The following is a 20,103-nucleotide window of genomic DNA, read 5'->3' as shown; positions in this document are numbered from 1 at the left end:
AAATAAAAGTCACGCAAAAGGCAGAGAGAGGGGCTGTCAGAATCTAGAGATGAAGACCAGCCATGTGAGATTGGAGCTGATCGGACAGAGCCGGGATGAGGCTGAGTGTGCGTCTGCTGCTTCTCGGGGACAGGAAGTCTGCTGCGCTGTCCTGTCTTCCCTCTGCCTCTCTGTCTCCATGCCAGTCTGCTGTCTTTGTCTGTCTGCTGTTTAGAGCGCCAACCCTCCAAAGGTCAGCCGACATCGAGCTGAAATCTCATTCTCTCTTTTTCACCACGGGGCTCAAATCATGTTTTACGGTAAATCACCCGACAAGTGATTCAGAAAAACTGACTTATGAATGGCTGAAGTTTGGAGGATTTGGCCCCAGGGGAGGAAAGTTGCCTTGCATGCTTCACTGAAAGCCCACAGCTGTTTGCTGATTCTGACTAGTACCTTAAATTGTTCCGTAGCTTTTCATGCTTGATGATTGTTTGCGTCTGGCCTTGGAAAGACCAATAGCATGTTATTTGGATTCCTCTGTAAGTCCTCCCTAAGCAGTCCCTTGTAAACCTCACTGCACGTGTGGAAAACATGTTAGCAAGCCCTAGACCAACCACAACAATCAACACAGTGCAATAGAAACAGATTACATTTACAATAGAATATCAAATATGATATAAAATGCACAGACATACTGACTTTCTTTTAGCTCTGTTTTTGGTCTCTACCATCTCCAGAGGGATGTCTGGCTCTTTGGCTGCTAGATGTCCCACTGTGTTCACCAGCTGGTCGCTAACTTTCTTTGTCTGACATTTTGTGCTGAGCAGGTAGTTATAGTCCGTGATTGACATTGCACTTATTTGCTTTAACAATTTACAGTTTATGAGTTTGACCTGTTTTCAACAGGTCTCATTTATTAATCACATTTTGTAACTACAAAGTAAAAACTGGGGCTCTCGAATGTAAATTGCACCAAAAAAGATTTCAAGCTTAAAACAGTCAAAGCGTTTTTTTTGTACTTCATCCAGTTGGATCGGAAAGAGTCTCATCAGTCATGGGATTGTGTCATCCCGTAAAGGTCGATGTGATCTTTCAGTTGAAGTAAATCATCCCAGTTTCTCCCAACAGTGATGTATGTTTGAGGGTTGTTCCAGGTTATAAGTTACCTAAACATACAGAACAAAGCAGAAGTATGTTGCAGTCAATAAGAATCTGACTAATTGTTTGTGATTATGTTTTTGGAAAAGGTTGTCATTAACCCTCATCTTTTTTTTCCCAACTGGAAAGTTGCCGTGAAGCACTTTACCCATGACCCCCTGTTTCCTTAACAAGTGAATAGGGCCTAAGGATCGGTTTCTGGGCCTGAGTTCCCAGCAGCATTCCTCATGTTTAGGAAAACATGTAAACTGACGTCGAAAAAATAGAAGTGAGCAGTCAGCTCCCTTGGCCTTTCTCGCCTGGCCCAGATGCCCATATGAAAGCTGACTTTTGTGTGCTGGACAACTCTCATACAAGGTGGACGGCCGGTGTTTTTCCTGGCATGTCTTAAACAAACATGGACCAATTACACTGGGCTGCCTGGTGTGTGGAGCCATGATCTGCAGTTTTATTTTGCATTATTTGAGAAGGCTTAGGAAGCAAATCTGTACTCCACAGAACAAGAGAGACAGAGATATATAATACAAGTTCCTGCAGTTTCCCCGGGTTAGCATAAATCCCAGGCTCAAGCGGATATCTAGTGTCTAAGACAAGCAGCACGTCCCACGCCAGCTCGCTGCCACATGGTCTGAGCCAGCTGTGGTGGCAGAGCAGCTTTGAAAACTTTGACGTAAAATATTCAATACATGCAGCTCCCCTGCATTTATACAGTATGCAATACAATTTGTGGCTCCTTTTCCACTCAAACCTTGGAATTACATTATTCATCTGAGACGGTGTTTCAGCTTTCTCTCTTTCTCTGCCCGCAGTGCTCCCACCCACACCAGTGAATGGAGTAATTCAATCACAATATTCTTCCCCATCAGTCTCCAAAAACTGAGCCCCAGTTTGTGCACATGTTCGCTGCACAGTGGTGCACGGTGGGGACACGTGAAACCTTTCTTACCTCAATATGCCACATTGATTTATGATCAGTGTGTCCATAACATAATGGATCTTTGTGTTATATGTAAGTAGCAATACCACAATGTAAATGTACTACTGTAAAGAAAAGGTGCTGCTCCTGTGAGTGTTATAGAGGAATATATTATATTATTGGATTATAATACCATCGCATTACCATATAAGCAGTATTTTACTGTTGAAATTGGGGGAGGTGGAGCTAACTTTATTCAATAACAATGCATCATATTTTATGAGTTCATTGTGTGTTTTTTTAGGTAAAATCTTAAGTTTTAAGGTAACTAGTTGCTATATTTTTGAGGTGGAAATTAGTATTTCATTCTGCAATGAAATGATGTACATGACATATAAATTGTGTTACATTCCACGACTGATGATATGTATGTGTTATAATTAGACTTTTAATTTCACCTTTTAATAAATAACAACCATCAAAATTATAAAAGTTTCTCCTAAAGCAGTGGTATGCCCATTTCCATAGATTGTTTAGTTGTTCAATAAAGTTTTTAACAAATATAATTTTAAAACTGTAAGATCTCACAGTTTGCTTTTCTCTTATTGAGAACCTGAACTGCCAAAATGATTTAAATTGCAATGGTTTGGGTGAAGAGTTTGTGTCCCAGCGATTAAATGTAATTTCAGAGGAAATATTTAGGCAGAGACACTTTTTCTGCCATGAAAATGAACAACATTTAAGATACCGAATCAAAAGGGATTTGAGGGATTCATCTGCTATATCCCTGTGTGTGTGTGTGTGTGTGTGTGTGCTATGTTTGTATTAGTTTGCATGTGTCTGTACTGTGTATAAACACCTGTTCTGGGGTGACCTTTTATAACCCTTCTAGATACAGTATGTTACAGTTTGCCATGTCGAGAGAGTCAGCAGTTTTATTTACCAACAAACACAGGATACAGAGACAGCCTTTCCTCTTCAACAGCAGACTATAGTGGACTGTAAACACTGGGTTATTTTAGTTCTCGATTCATCTGGAGATCATTTTCTCGGTTAATTGGAATTCCCTGAAGCTGATGGTTCAAGTTAATACATCAATTCCCCTGTTTTGTTTAACAAACAGTCCAGACGCCAAAACTATTCAGTTAATTATAATCTAAGGCAAATAAAAGCAAGCATTTGATAAACTGGAACCATCAAATGTTCGAATCATCAAAATCGTTGCAGATTAATCTTCTCTTGATCGATTACTTGCATTATTGAGGCAGCTCTGGCCATACAATTAAAAGCGAGTTACAGTTTGCGTTCATTATATTGGCTTTGTGTCACCATCTTTGGCTCGAGCATTTCATTTCAGTAGTTATAGGATCTAAATCCTGTAGCTCTCTTGTGCCAATGAATCCCTGGATTGTACATGATTTAAAATGGAATATTGATGGGAGAACATTTTGGCGGATGTTGAAATCATTGACCCAGACTCATATATAATGCAGTTGGCTCTGTTGTAGGCTCCTGCTCCGTTATTGCCGGGATTGTGTAATACAAGAAACAAGAGGCAGGGACTAATTACAGTTCGGGTACCAACTTCAGGTCAGACGTTGTTGATTCCTGCGGGTGTCCAGCTTAGAAGGCCCTGCTGTGTGGACAGTGGTGTGTACAAACTCGGGCAGATAAAGGACTGTCAGGAAGTGAGTGCACATGCGTGTCTGTGTATATGGTGGCGGGAGACGGGTGTCCACAGCACCTTCGTGGAAACTTGGCCATAAGCCCACCGTTACCCATGAGGGCTGATAAAGGCACAGCTACAAACGCTGCCTGTGAACATGGCGCCCAAGGTTGGGTCTGGACTCGACTTCCTCCACGTCGAGCTGGAGATCAGTGAACAGAACATGAAGTGTGTCAGCACTTCTGTTCTGGTTTCCACTTTGGAGACAACTTAACCAATTGAGCCCCAAGTCCCTAGAAGTAGTCATATTTACCCCAAATGAGTTATAATACTTGTGTTATTTTATATCATTTTTTTTCAGAATTTATTTGTGAAAAAAAAACGTTTATTTTAAAAAAAAAGAAAAATTGTATAACATATTTCCCAAAAATGCCTTTTCGAGCCGCCATGGTTCAAGGCCTAAACAACAAGCTACAGTGTTGTAAGACCCCTCTTTGTAAAGATACTGACCTAAATAATCGGAATCTGCAAGAAAAATAAACAAAAGCCTTAGCCTGTTACCAAGGATTTTTATTTAAAAAAACCCTCTGTCGTTCGGTTCAAAAATAGTAAAGTTATAACCTTTATGCCTAAATATGCTCAGATTTCTGCTTAAGACGTGTGACGCGTTCGAAAAAACATCCTCCGACCACAGAAGCCGTCGCAGTCGTAAAAGTCGAAGGAGTGGGAAAAAAAACAAACAGTCCGGTCACATTTGTATTTGTCAGGTACTAATATAGTACCCACAAGGATCTGTCATACTTTATTAGATTCCTACAAGCTCACAGGGTTACAAAGAGGTGTCTTTTTATTAAATCCTAATGATAAGGTTCATTTTTTCTGTTTGGATAGAACTCTTCCCACAAGGCTTCACTATATTTCAGCAATTTAAATGAAGTTAATCAACGTTGTGGTTCCGGAGAATCAATCACAACCTCTTCTTCTATGGTTTTCTGCAGCACAACTTCTTCTTCTATTGTTTCCTGCAGCACAACCTCTTTACTCAGCGACCAATGACACCCACTGTGTTCATTGAGAAACAGGAGCCACCTTTTCAGAAAAAAAAGCATAATTATAATGAAAGTCTTCTTACTTTCATTTCTATGTTTTAAAGGGTTTACTTCAGATGAGCTGTTCAGATGAAAACATACTTTCTTAATTTTATTGATATTGTTCTTTTGGTTTTCTCCGGGTGATCCAGTTTTCTCCCTTAAAAAAAAGAATTAAAACTTCTTTCCAAAAATAATTAATGAATAAAATTGCTAAAAAAAATTGATTTAAATAAGTATCGTGTTTCTATTTACATATGTCTCTTCTTATCATGTTATGTCAGAGGTCGTTAAAAACACTTCAATACTAAATGATGTAGTTTTAATCACCTTTTAAGCACCTTTCATACTTTATGACTTTTCTCTCAAAATTGCTGACGAACATGATTTGATAGTTTCTGAAGTAAAAAATAATGGAAGTAATAAACACGACATTCAGAGCCTGTTGAGCCCGAGCGGCAAAATAGGGAAATACTAAAATATGATTCACCTAGCGATCCATAGGTGCTAGTAGACAAAACGAGGTGACGAAAAGCAAGCAGATCCACACAGATTCAACACATGCACAGAGTTAAACACAATGTAAACGTGTTTCCATCACTCTCTTCAGGCTCTTCTCTTCTTCTTTCCCTCTGATTTATTCGTTCGACTCTGAATCACGCTGTATCTGCATTGCCATTCCAGCCAAAGTGTCATCAAACAGACAGCTCCTCTTGATGGATGATTCTATTTTAGATTATTGAAAGCTATTTACAACCCGATCTGCCTGAAGTGGAGATCAAGTGTGAGTTAGGTCATCAGTCCATTGTCATGTTGGATATGAGCAGAGCATGTAGGTGCTGCAGGGTGAAGGGGGTTTGTGGTAAACAACTCTGCAGGACATTCACACTTCCTGAGTATACATCAGATCTGTCAGCCACAGTCCTAGAGAGGCCAGCGTAGGTCATCAGATGACTTGCCCCCCCTCCGGCACCCCCCATGCTGCCCTCAACATCCAAACCAGATGTCTGATGAATTGCTCCTCATAAAAAGATTCCTCTTTCACAATGGACCGTGACATTGCCAAATAGGGTAAGATGGTTACGTGTGCATTCCCCAGTCGTTAAAGTTCTTACGGGTAATTGAGAATGGCCTCTAGACGTGTTTGTAGGGATGACCAGGATTTTCTATCCACAATAATTTTGCTTGCAGCGGCTGCTGAGAACTGCGTCTGAGTGATTCATCTTCGTCTGAACCAGAAAGTTTCAAAGGGGGAAGATGCAGATTAGGATGAGTTTTATTCACGGCCATTGACAGTTTGCATGAATACAGGGCAGCTGTTGGCTTTCACAGTCGACAACACAGGCAGGTCTCATTCCGGATATTTCACATCTGGCATGACTGTATGTCTTGTTTTCCTGCCTATCACATAACCTGCATCATTTCACATTATATCACCACACACAGATATAGTTATTTTGAACAACATTGGGCCCCTCACACAATGGATTTGCCTCTGAAACGTAGAAGAGGACCAACAATGTCACATCATGAGTGCACCATGGTAGACATGGACAGTGAATGCGTGTATATCCTTGCTTTCTGGCTGACTTCAACTCCTCTCTCCTTTGTCATGTTCTTATCTTCTGTTTGTAAAGAGGGAATGTTTCTGTTCCACTCATCCAGGAAATAAACCAGTCAGATGAAGCAGTATTGTTTCAACTCTTCCAAAGACAAGTTACCCATGGGCTTTGATAAGATGGAAAAATAAAAGACGTCGCAGGAATCTGCTCAAACTTGGAGCCAGCAGCTGCCCTGTGTGATGCACTGCTTTGCAAGAGCTGTCTGGCACACAGTGAGCATGTGCTGAGAGGTGATGGACAGGACCTGGCCTCCTCTTGCTCCTATCGCTCCCTGTTAGCGCCTCTCCTCCCGCGCCTCCCGCTAATCACAACCGACAAGGGACACACATCGGTCGACACCGATTGATACAAAGAGTCCCGCTGAGCTATCTCAGCTGGGAATAAGCACAGGTATAGAACATCAGCATCACAGGAATGAGTCCTCATGAACTCCTTCTCTGTTTCAAAGGATGCAGCATTTCCATAAATGAATGAAGGACGTGGGGATGCAAAAGCAAGAGCGTGACATGCTAGCGCATTGTCTATTAGAACACTCCGACCTCATTTGGATGCTGTGAGAAGACCAGATGTTGAAAAGCTTCAGGGTTGAAGACAAAGAAGTTACAGAGTTGAGAAACTACACACGGTTTTGTGCGTCAGCTTCTTTGTGTTTGCATCAGCAAACGTGAGCGAGATTACATGCGCTTGCCTGGCGGTAGATGTCTAAACTGTATGTGTGAGAGCGTGTGATCCCACGAGAGCGTTACATCCGAGGGTGCACACGTGTGCCTCCTGAACTGTGATGTTCTTCATGCTCACGTAAGATACACACTGAAACATTGATGGAGACCTTCCACTGTGACGCAACACATCATCAGTGACACTTAAAGTGGGATGAATATTTCAATGACCCGGTAAAGTGGGGGCATCAGGAGTCAAGCTGGAGGGCAACCACAGGACTTTTAAGGGCAAAAAGTGTTCGCATGAAGATGTCCCATTTCTCTCACCAGCATCTATATTCTTCTCACGAGTTGAAGATCAATTCATGGCAAGACTGTTTGAAGCCATCAGGTTGGCTTGGCCACCAAAACCATCAATCAAAATGCACCCATTGGGATGAAATGGGGCCTGAAATGGTTGTGCCAAAATACACCATATTTATGGAACTCACTGGGAAAATATAGGTCAACACCAATTTATAATACAAACAGGTTTGTTGCTGTTTTAATATATATATATATATATATATATATATATATATATATATATATATATATATATATATATATATATATATATTCTTATTTATTTTTTTAAATACAAAAATAAGGCAAACAAATGTTGAAGAGAAAAGACCAATCTCAACTTAAGTCAGAGCTAATGAGGACAACGCCTGCTGGGCTGTCTGAGGAGAGATACGGGGGGTTTCATTGGTGCTGCACTAACTTCTCCCTGCGTGGAGTCGGAACTCGGGGGTGTGAATGAGCTGAAACTCGCGGCTGGTTGGAGAGCCGGTGACAAACAGTCAGGATTAACACCTCAAAACGCAAAGCAAACACCCGACGGACTCTGGGTCTAACTGCTTGAATTCCTCAGCAGCGTTTGTCCTCGAAAGTAAAAGGAGAGCCACTACTTTTTTTTTTCTCCAGGAGAGACCGGGAAGTGATCAAACAATGGAAAGGGAGAGCGCGTATTGTCGCTGCATGCTCACGGAACGGGACTGATGTTTTGCTGCTGTTGCAGGGACCGGGCATTGGAGGAGCCACAAACCAGACGTCAAAGAAACGGTGCTCCACAAAGGAAGGAGGGCAACGCAGGACGCGTGTGTGCAGAGAAGCACTGCCCTAGATCTGAATAACTTCTACGTTTCTCATTAGTTACTCAGTTATTCAGACTCCGTTCGTGCCGTTCCTCGACCCTGCACCTGGAAAAACAAAGGGAACGCAGCACATCTCCATGCGTAAATGGAGACCCATCGGCGCATGTTCGCTGTACTTTTTCATCATGCGTGCAATAAATTCTGCTTGTCACTAACTCTCGCCCTGTCCCATGACCACACTAGTATAGATGCATTCTAGACTTCCTCATACTGCATATCTACCATGAGTGATGGCGATGCCTGCAGAATCTGACAGTGCCGGTGCGCAGAGCACTCGTGAAAAAAGCTTCAGCGCACCGGATCGCAACGGCTATGTGAAAACATGTGTCATCCCACTGTGCAGTGACCGAGATTACGAGTCGTGGGTGAGGCTAATGTTCACCAAAATATGGAGTTCCCAGAGACTCCGGAGTGCGGTGTGTGTGGGGTCGCTCTCGCTTTTCCTCGCTCTGCTGGTCAAATGTGCAGACTGGAGAGCTGGAGCCAGCAGCAGCAGCAGCAGCAGCAGCAGCAGCAGCAGCGCTGACAACAGACTCTCGCATTCATCGTCTCCCCTTCACTTGGTCTCAGGCTGCGCGGCGGAGCTGTTGCAAACTTGCTGGAGTGTTGTTTCCCCTTTGTTCACCCTCGTTTGTGCCTTCTTTTGGGTCGGTGTGTACTTAATCCGCTGCGGGGTCCTCATCCAGACCGCCCTTTCACTCCTAACCTTGTGCCACCTGGGCGAAGCGGCTGCGTGGTCTCTCCTGGACGGGACAGATGAGCAGCTGTTTTCCTTCGCGACAGCAGCCGCGGTCGTGCTCATCTGCGTGGCCACCGGCGCACTCATGGTAGCGCGGCTGAATCAGGGCATATCTGTGGTCGTTTTCATTAGCCTGGTCAGGACTATCTCACTCTTCTCGCTGCACAAAGTGCGGGCCACTTGGAGACCGTACGTAGCGTACCTGGTTGGAGTGCTGGGCATCCTGCTGGCGAGGTATGCTGACAAGCTCCTTCCCAACCAAGGGAGACACAAGGAGGGCTGCACCCCCGTGACTGGAGCTAGGGAAGAGATCCCTGTGTTTAAAAGGCGCAGGAGGTCCAGTTCTGTGATAGCCTCAGACATGGCGCACAGTCAGTCCAACAGTAAGTCACATCGCCGGACCTCTCTGCCATGCATCCAGAGGGACCAGGTAAGAAGTTCCTGTCCCATTCAACTTTTCTATTTCTGCCTTGTTTTCTGCTTTCCAATGACGAGTTGTGTGTTTGTGCTTGGCGAGGCGAAAGCAGGGAGCATTGGAATGGCAACACAAAAGAGGACCGGTGGGCTTTTATGAGTTATTTGGATTTGGATTATTACATGTTGTATTATTGTCGTTATCATGGCTGTTAATGCATATCATATTTATGGTTGCATGTCATGTGCAGTACCACACAACAGCAACCACAGCAATAATAATAATAATAATAATGACAATAATAATAATAATAATAATAATATTAATAATATAAAATAATAATATTTCAGATACAAATTATAGTAATCATTATAATTAGCTAATAGTATGTGTTTATATGCTCTATTTTTACATTGCAGTGGGTATACAGTTGCTCAGTTGTTTTTCTCTGATCTGCACAGATCATCTTTGGAATGATATCTTTTCACATCATGTGGAGCAAACATTTGAAGGCAAACATGGAATTATAACAATGTATGTTTCTTCTTCTTCTTCTTCATCTCCTCAGTAACATTGTCATATACAGTAATGCTTCATTAGATTTTCTGTCATGAATAAAATACACATTATCTTCTACTAAAATGAGCAATTAGGCCACATTTTCCAAATGTGTTTCTCTAAAAACATTGCACCCAGGAGACCAAGGTAATCATTTATTCATGTATGTACAGTATAGTTTACGTTTGTCATTTTGTTGCTGAAGGGAGGCTATTTTAGAAACAGCTTTCAAGTGCTGATGAGAAAGGGAAGCTGAGGACACGATGCCAATGATTCATCTCATCCCTAATTATTTATGTCAAACATTCTCCCCAGATGATCTCCGAGCCACTGCCACAACACTGACAAACGCATTATTATCTTTCTGTCCTGGACTTCAATACCACTTGCTCCTCATCACTTATCAGGCATTGCGGTCCTTAAACTCCAGGAATGTAGCAGCTGGCTTTTAAACCTCCCGTGATACTGATACACATGCATACCTGTGTTAAAAGGAGAGAAGCTGACTCATATCAGCTCCTCAGGCCTCCTTATGGAAAATCAATGAGCATGCTGAGCATGTGGATTGGAAACAGATTTTTGGAGTGATCAAAGCTCTCGTTGTGACCTGCGAGTGCGGTCAGGTTAGAGATGAGAGGGAGCTCTGTCGGCCCGGGCACTTGAAAGATGCCCTCAGCTCTCAGGGCCAGTTAGCGTTGTAGTGTGCCTGTTTGTTTTCCTCTGTGGTGTTACTCACACACTCCTGCATGCACACATCAGATAGGAAAATACTCTTAGATATTTTAAAGTGAACTGATTCAAATGGGATGTCTCAGCTGTAGTTTATTCAAGTGTCAATCATTATTAACTTGATATTCAGTGGTTGGTTTGCTGCAGTGATGGAGTGAGGATCTTTGTGTTTTGTATGAGCGACGAGCTGGAACACGTCTGGCTGAATATTGAAGAGTTACTGTATCGATAAACACGCATGTGAACAGACGGCACATTGTTTTACACTGTGTTGTGTTTTAAAGCTCAGTGTTGAAAGTGATGAAATTAAACAAATACATATATGTATTGACATACACCAACAAATTGGTACATTTACTACACTTCTTTGTTTGTGTGTACGTGTATTTTGTTGATGTTGTTGCATTAGATAATGAAGTTATAGCTTTTTGTTCTATAATCTCTAAACAATACTAAATAAGAAGGAAACTGGATATACGTAAGTGGAAAAACTAATTGAAAATGTTTTCCATTTCACACAGTAATGTTTCCATTATGGTAAAAGCAAACATAGCCATTAGACAACCAAGCTGTAATAAATTCACTTATTTTCAGTCGCAGCAAGGCACTTTCAAACACCAAAATGTGTAAAAAAAACAAAACAAGGAGGATGAATGCCATGGCTCGTGGATTCAGCCTCCTTTACTTTAAGGGATTCAAGATGGAGTTACTCAGAGAACAATAAAAACGGCCCTAAACTTAAGACATTAGTCGTAAACAGATACTATTGATGCAACTGTGGCAGTTGACACGTTTTTCTTGTGCTTTAGATATTTTTTTTTCTTGCAGTAATGTCCCAAGAAACGCTGAGCAGGATGGAACTCCCACACAAACAATGCAGACAACATCATGCAAAGATGCTAAAAACATTTCCAGCATCTCTGACTCTTCTCTGCTCTGTCACCTGAGCCAGGCTGGAGCCCTCTGCTGAGTGCTGCTCTCCACTACACGCGTCGGTTGTGTCACACCAAGACAGCAGCAGCGCTCCGACTGTCTTGATAATACGCTGAAGGTTAAGAATTCGTTTGATTTTCTATCATAAATCCTCAGTGTTCTTGCATTCGCTCTGATCTTTGGTGGCGGTGCTAAGCAGTTGAGCAGCCGTGGCCTTCCTGTAATTGAGACACACATGGCGGACATATGCCGCCCTAACCGTGTCTTGTCTGTGTGGTCTGTAATGTGTAAACAAGCCCATGCTGACCCACACTAGTCATCACCTCGCTCACACAGGGCTCTGGCCTCCCTAAGGGAGGGGGGGGGGGTCGACGCGCGTTTGGGGGCCACCGTGCAACCACCACATGCTGACTGGAGCGGCGCAGCGTAACGTGTCTCACTGACTCTGCCCGGAGGCCAAAGTGTAGGCTAACTGCATGGCGGTATTGTGGCCAAACATTTTCCAAGTACCGCTTCTCAGCGAGATGATCTAAAGAGGCTGCATGACGCCTGTGTTTTTTTTCTGTGTTTAATAGAGTTACGATGTTTTAAAGAAGCTGTAAGAGTGGCGTGACAAGGAGTAGTTCTGCACTTTGTTGACGTGACAATGTTTGCATTCGAGCCGTGCGTCTGAAGTGTATGAAGAATAGTGCGAGGCCGGAGGACGGATTACAGTTGATACTTAACTTTTTTTCTTCTAAGGAAGATTCTCCCACAGACCTTTGAGTCTTATTTAAAGGCTCTTCAGATTGATAGTCTTTGTGTAGAAACAGTTTATTCAAAAAATAAATAGAGCAAAGAGGAATCCTTCTGTCCCCTCATCCTCACAGGCCTTAAAGCTGCCATGTTGCCCTCCGCCGCTCTGCCAAAAACATGCTCCGAGGCTATGCTTCACTCTGCACAACTGTACATTTAATAAACAGCCATTTTCCCCTCCTTTTGATTACAAATTGGCTGCCAGCATCTATCAGCTCACTCAGTAGGTGCATTTCACAACTCTGGGGTCGTCCTTCCCATCATAAAAGATTGTAATTATCAGCTGATCTGATGGTGGTTAGTGGGGGCCTCTGTGGGATATTTCTTCTTCTTGGGTTAATACAAAATGACAGACCAGTCTTCTGCATTTCAGCTGGCGATATTGAACTGGATAAAGAGGTGTGGATCGCTTTTTACAGTGTCAGGAAATATGAGTGCAAGGCTCTCCAGCTGCAGTGATCAGCACTGTCAGAGAAATTCCTCTTCGCTCATGCAGAGGAAAGCAGCCTGCCAATGTTACCAGTACACATGGAGTGTTTTTAACTAAACTTACCTGAGCTACGGCGCTGACGAGCCAGGAAGGGGAGGAGACACCGGCAAGACATTTCTGCGTTTTCGCTGATTCTCTTTAGGAGGCGTTTGAAGCCTCTCCCTTTTCTGTCAGCAACTCCATCCCTCTCCACAGCGCTCAACGCTCTGTCCTCTCACTGACACCAACACAAATATTGTCCCACCAGAGGAGGAAATTCTTTCTTAACTTGGATGATAAAGATATTCTTGAAATATATGGTAATGACTTCCTGTGGAATTGGATCCAAACACAATTACTGTTGCTGTTGTAAATGTTTCCTGTTACTCTATTTTTGCTGCACCGTCCATAATTGAATTGTGTTTTGGATGGAGGAGGTTGTTGATAGCCTTTAGGGCAGAGATTTACCACTGGGCCACTGCACACTCTCATCCCAAACAGCGTGTTTGTATTCCAAACACATAGCCTCGTGGGATGTGATGGTTTTTTTTTTTACTGGACTGGCCTGTGGGTTAGAAACGGTCTCGTTGAGAGCCCCCCCCTTCGTTTGGAAAGGAAGCTGATTTCAGCATGGGGCTGTGTGTCTTGTGATTGGGCGATCCAGTTCACACTTTCAATCCCCACTCAGTCTCAGTCTATTAGCTGCGCTGTGCGTGTGTGAGGAGGCAAAGGGTGGAGGTATTGGGGTAGGAATGAAAGTAGGTCATTCAAGGTTTTGTTTAGCAGTCAGGCAATACAGCAGGCTTACAACCCCCCTCCTGAAGGCTGGAAGAGAGCTAAATGTTGATCATCGAAATACCCTGTTTTAAAGGATCGGTGTGTAGCATTTAGGGGGATCTATTGGCATACAAGTGTTCATAAGTATATTGTGATTAGTAGAAAATAGTAATCATTGTGTTTTTCGAAACTTTAGAATGAGCGCTTAGTAGCTACAGTACATAGCGAGAGGATCCTTATCACGAAGTCCACCATGTTTCTACAATAGCCCAGAATGGCCAAACCAAACACTGGCTAGAAAGGGACATTTTTATTTTCAAACTTTGCCTCGGCCACAGTACCGTGAAATTTGAGTTATGAGCCGATACTTTTTTCCTATTTTTCCCTCAACTTTGACCCATGCAGTTTATATATCGGTGCGTCTGAGTTGTGGATTTTTCCAATTCTAAATTTAGCAGCAGTTACAGAGACATACAAAATTCACGTGACATATTCCCAAATCCCCTTCACGAGCAGCAACAGCGGCTTATAAACTGTCGCGGCCTGTTTATGATTAAATACAACGTTTTCTTTCAATTTAGTAGATGCAGCGTATAAAAGGGTACACATTATAACCCACATTTTACGGTAGTTCTGCTACGTTGTTGACACACACGAGGACTTTCAATTGATCGCAATCTGCAACCTCACCACTAGATGCCGCTAAACCCTACACTCTGCACGTATAAAGTTGAATGATACTATTGTCTCTAAATTCTGATAAATGTTTACAACTAACATTTTGTGTAATTATTGTACACTTAGCCTCTCTTCCTAAAAAGGGCTTGTTTAAATGAACAGTTCAACATTTCACTAAATATTGCTCTTTGCAGTGAGTCAGATGAGAAGTTGAATTTACTAAATATCTTGTCTGTATGATAAATATGAAGAAACAGACAGTGGTTTATTAGCTTCGCTTAGCATAAACACCTTAAAAAGGGTGAAACAGCGAGCCTAAATTCGAGAGCTAAACCTGTACAACCCGATCTGAACTCTTTTTTAGTGATGTTGCTGTGTTCCTGCGTTGCTGTGTTGCTGTGTTCAGCCATTACCGTGTGAGAACAATATTGTGAAAACCAATATCAACGATGGGAATGAAAAAAAATAAGACCCAAGTTCTCATAAAGCGGAATTATCCTCAAAACACTACATTACATGGCTCAACCATCTGTGTTTCGTTCCTTCATTCCCTTAGTTTAAAGCAACAACAACAACAACAGTAGCTCACATTCTGGTTCTTGCCCTGTGCTTCTGATCACCTTTAAGCTAACCAAACCAGAAGTCCAGGACTGAGCTCAGTGCCCCTCTTCCCTCTCTCTCCTACCCCTGGCACGACCACGATCTGGCTCCCTACTGATTACCATGGAAATTATGGAAGGACGTCTGTGTGAGCATGTGTGTGCATGTAAGCGTGTGTGTGTTGCCAGCAGCGTGATGGCTGCCAGCTGCTGCAGGCTGAGAGGTTGAATCCGCTCGTAGAAACACGGAGGGCCTCAAACCACAGACACAACCCAACGCAGCTGGAACTGCTAGACAGGCACAGGCCTCCAGTCCTGACACACAGCACACATATTAACACCTCAGGATCCTAATAACTGCCTCACATTTGAATAGAATGGTATAATCTTAAGCAAATTATTGATGTGTGTGTGTGTGTGTGTGCGTGTGTGTGTGTGTGTGTGTGTGTGTGTGTGATTACACGCTGTACTTTATTTCTTCTGCTAACTAAGGCAATTAAGTCACTCAAGTTTTCTGTGTTACCATAAGAGACTAGTTCAGGGATGAGGTGAACAGAATGTTCCTGGCACAAACGTGTGTATGAGTACAGTACGTGTGTGCTTGTGCATGAGTGTGTTTGTGAGGCAAAGACGGGAGAGAGAGTGTGTTTGTTAAGAATTGGATTTGCATATGTACATATATTAGGTGTTTGCATAAATAGGGATGGGTATTGTTTGAATTGTTACAATATAGCCATTTACGGCACTATTACCATAATGATACTATTGTTTTCAACTATTCATAGTTTACAGAACTCTTTTTTTCTTGAGAAATGTGGAATGAAAAAAAGAGGTCTGTAAAATATGAATAGTTTTACAGACCTACCGAGCAGATAGTAAATACATGAATAAACAATGCGCCATGCAGACATCTGGCATATGAAAGTCAATTTCAAGTATGACAAACGCTTATATTACCATAATGATACTATGAATACTACTAAACTGCCGCACCTCTCACTAGCAATAACAATCACAGCTTCATCAAAAACACGCCTCAAAATGTAGAACAATATTCAGGACTAGAAATGGAAAAACACACAACTTACACATCTAAACCAACAAGCAACACAGAAAGTGAGCGCAGGAAATGGCTACAAAAAGTTGCATTGTTAGTGACAGAACATTGCAGCAGAAATACTCCTCGTTCCAGCTTCAAATGATGGTTGTTTGTTGTGCTGTACTGAAGGATGGTGGTCAGCTGGCCTTCACCCACTGTTACACTTTCAAATTTCCCTAGTTTCTGGAACCTCTTGACGAGGTTGTTTGATGATGAAACAAAGCATTTTTGGCAAGTTTTTAGTTTTCTGAGGCACACAGAATAATGGTATACATAAAGAGGTGGATCTCGAGGGGATCCCAGTGCGTATATTGGACTGGATCAACTGGGAGTAGAAGAAACAGCTTCAAAGAGAATCAGGTTATTATTTGGTAGGGCTAAAGCCGTCTCCTGTCACCTTCGTGCCGCCTATAAGCAGCCAGGCAAAACTTTAATAAGAAATAGCAATGTCGTATTGAACCAAACCCTTTTTCATTCAGCAAAACAATCCTCACCTCTCAAAACAACCAAACAAACATATTGAATAAAGACTAACTATTACTCTATCCCTGCATAACTCTCTGTACTGTTTTTGATAGTTGGTGACGACCATGGGTTTTTTTGTCGGAATGACTCATTTTGGGACGTTTGATTCTTAGCTTTTTGTACAAAACAAGCCTGTGTTTGCAATGTCGATGCACTTATTTTGCTCTTAAAGGATGGGCAAGTTCATGGGTGCCAGAAGGTATCCGATAGGACAGCACATCACTTTGGGAAACTGAGCATGTTCTGCTTTCATCTCAATTCATCCTCCTCAAGGGCTTTTTCAAACACGCGAGGAACCCACCTTTAAGACAGTGATCCTTTACATGAGGGGACATTCCTGTGCTTGCCCCGGCGCTAAATGAACTGGAATGTGCAGGTTGAGCAGACCCTGAAGGACAGGCCTGTGGGCCCGTTCACCCAGCCCCCTCTTTACCGTTCCTCCTCTCCCCGCACACCCTGACCTGAGCCAACAGCCAACACCACCATCCTGGGCTGTCACCAGGTGTGCAGCTGGCCTCTGCCGAATGAATGGACACTCTCACATCGCCCCGGGAAGTGTGTGTGTGTGTGTGTGTGTGCGTGAGTGTGTACGTGTGCATGTTTGTGAGAGGAAGGTAGCAGCAGAGAGAGGGAGGGGAGAGGAGTCCTGGATGTAAATAGCTGCAGTCAGGAGATGTGTGAAAAACAAATGGAAGAAACAACTGTTAATTTCCCGTCTCGGAGTGTTCACGTGAAGCGGTGTCCAAAAAAATGGATCTCATGGCCTTTAAATTGGTGTCGGAGAGGAAGTGCAGCAAGTCCCTGAGGTCCAGTCTGGCCATTTTGTCTCGGCTCAAAGCAGAGCAAGCTGCAGTTGCTGCGGCTGCTGCCATCATCCATTTAACCAGCAGGAACATTTTTAACCTCTCCGGCTGGGGCCTTCCACTAAATCCAAACATGGTCAGCTATTAATTGATTATATATTTCAGCAGCTTGACAAGGATTTCCAGTAATGGATGATTGTATTTAGTAATCCACCTCCTGGTGGGCCACTTATGACTTCATCTCTATAAACAGGTTCTGCATATGCAAAGTAATCTGTAGGGACACGTTTTTGGGGTATTGGAAACATGCGTGTTTCCATTTGTAGTCCAAGTAGTATTGACCAATGACGTTTGAGAAGGCTTTTGTAGGGAACCCACCGGCTATTGTCTGACCATGATTTAGCTTTGTATTGGCTTAACGTTAGCTTGTGAACTGGCTACTTGGGAAGCAATCCAGTCGTACACATCACCTCTATAGCTCCAGTCTCGAATCTCAATCGGACCGTAAACAATGACCAGCAGATTGACCCCTGTCAGAGTTATATAACATACACATTATTTATTATTACGGATTGATTCATTAATCTTTAAGAAGCATGTTGTATCTCACTGAGGTCAAGCTCATTGTATGTATTAAGTCTGATTAATCTGTCAGAATGCATCATATTTCATCCACTGATCTTGTGTTTTGTATAAAATCTTGATCTGTAAAGTAACTAAAGTAGCTCTCAATTAGTGGAGTAAAAAATACAATATTTCCCTCTGTCAGCAGGCTGCATGTCTGTCTAACTCCATGGCGTGGTGCGAGGAAATGTGTTATTGTAACCTCTGCCTGGTGAGCCCCCCCTCATCTCCCCGTCCAGCCTGCTGCCTCACTGGCTCGCCATGAGCCTGTCTGTCCCCGCAGCCAACAAGGCTTCTGCTGTTCCCTACTCAATGCCATGTTTTACTCTCTAAATATGTTAGAGAAAAAAAATCTGTCTGTACATCTGTCTGTCAGTCGGGTTATTTCACCCCTTGCAGCGGCGAGAGTCTTAGGGTTTGGGTTAAGGGCTGTTTTCGTGCAGTCACTTTCAATTAGCCCGATATCAAAAGCAGAATGTATAGCTGCAGCGCTGTGCTGGATTTGCATGATGGTATACAGTGTCTATATGATTTAGACTTTTACGGACACATAGTGCACAAACACCAAAGTTGGAATGCTGGTTATGATGCTGAGGTGAACAGTGTGGAGGTATTTTTGTACTTTGGTCACATTTCTGAGTCCACTCTGCAAACAGAAACCGCTGACGGTCAGCTCAAGGAAATTTGTTATTTTTATTAATTAAAAATAGAAATATGCTATTCTTATTAGTTTCATATGTATATTCGTTAGCACCATTAGTTAGGAAAAGGTCTGCACACATGATCACTTATTAATATGAGACACTAGAAAAAGTCGAGAAAAAGTTTTTCCCCCTGCTAAGCTCTATGAATATTTAATCATATTTTTTTTTAAAGTGAATGTCGTCTCAAGTTAACTTCCACGTGTTTGATATTTGGTTAGGACAAGACATCCAGAGGGCCCTGAGATATTCCCACCACAATTGCAGGAGTTCAACTGCACACTGTATAATTCAGTTTGAGAGTGTGAGTCTCGACTCGGTTGTTTGAGAATCGGTGAGACGAAGGCCGGCGCTCTGGCTCGTCATCAGTTCGTCTTCCCTCAACCCTGCTTTGGTCCTCGGCTGAGCAGTGTGATAAAGTGGTGACCCCCCTCCAGTTTTTCTTTCCTGTACACTGTAAACACCAGTTAACACACCCACACACACACACACACACACATATGGTCCAGCAGACGGGCTACGGCAAGGACTCATTGATTTGTTGCCGCTACGCTCTGCATTGCCTGGAGACAATAAACGATGTCAGAGCTGACGTGTTCTTGTGTAGGTGACATCCGTTTATACTACAGACCACAATCGATGGCTATGAACAGCAGGCTCTTCAGTGCATAGTATGTGTGTGTGTGTGTGTGTGGTCAGACAAGTGCTGTGTAGTAGAGATAGTGGTCTGTTGGTTCCAAGCAATCATTCCTGCCAAAGATAGCTAAGCTCACCCGCTAATTGCTTTGTGGCGTACGAGCCATGGAGGCTGGTTCAGGTCACATCTCCGCCTGGAGAACAAGACGTGAGAAAAAGACGCGTTGTGACAACGTGAACTTTGTGATAAGATGCATGGCATTGTTTCAGAAAACTTCAAATGGATTCACAGCCCTTCGTCCACCCAGATAACCTATAGCCACATGCCGCATGTCTCTTGAGAAGTTTCTCTTCGTTAGAAAGAGAGGGAAAGAACACGCGTAGTGAGCCTTTATTTTAATGCTTATGCCTCAGGTTTCTCTCTCCACCATCTCTCTCCATAATGTTTTCCGTTAGCTCCTGTTCCATTCATACTCTCACTGACCTTGCGCCGTCTCCTCCGGGACTGGACAGCTTAAATGAAATCTCTACACCTACTGTAGCAGACACCTCTTCGCTCGCTCTGTTTTTTCTTCTTCTTCTTTTTCCCTGATCTGTCCTCTCCATGGACACTGGAAATAGTTTAGTGTCAGTTCTTCATGCTCAAGGCGGTTCAGCAGCTTCAGATCCTGGATCACAGCTCTGAGACCACATTGCAGATTCAATCTCCTACAGTGAGTCGTGAGTCGTGTGT

General features: G+C 43.0%; 1 protein-coding gene across 2 annotated transcripts in view; it reads left to right on the top strand.

Annotated features, from left to right (window-relative positions):
• Positions 1–8,520: 8,520 nt before the first annotated feature.
• Positions 8,521–20,103, top strand: part of pde3a (phosphodiesterase 3A, cGMP-inhibited) — a 66,996-nt gene continuing 55,413 nt past the window's right edge. For both annotated transcript variants that reach the window (XM_068603570.1, XM_068603569.1), the window contains exon 1: positions 8,521–9,459. In XM_068603570.1, the coding sequence (XP_068459671.1) occupies positions 8,521–9,459 (939 nt within the window). The remainder of the gene's footprint in view (positions 9,460–20,103) is intronic.

Source organism: Clinocottus analis, unplaced genomic scaffold (genome assembly GCF_023055335.1).
Source record: "Clinocottus analis isolate CAN_PGR_092001 unplaced genomic scaffold, fCliAna1.0.p SCAF_6, whole genome shotgun sequence".
In the NCBI taxonomy this organism is placed as follows: Eukaryota; Metazoa; Chordata; class Actinopteri; order Perciformes; family Cottidae; genus Clinocottus; species Clinocottus analis.
This window is presented reverse-complemented; position numbering and strand designations above follow the sequence as displayed.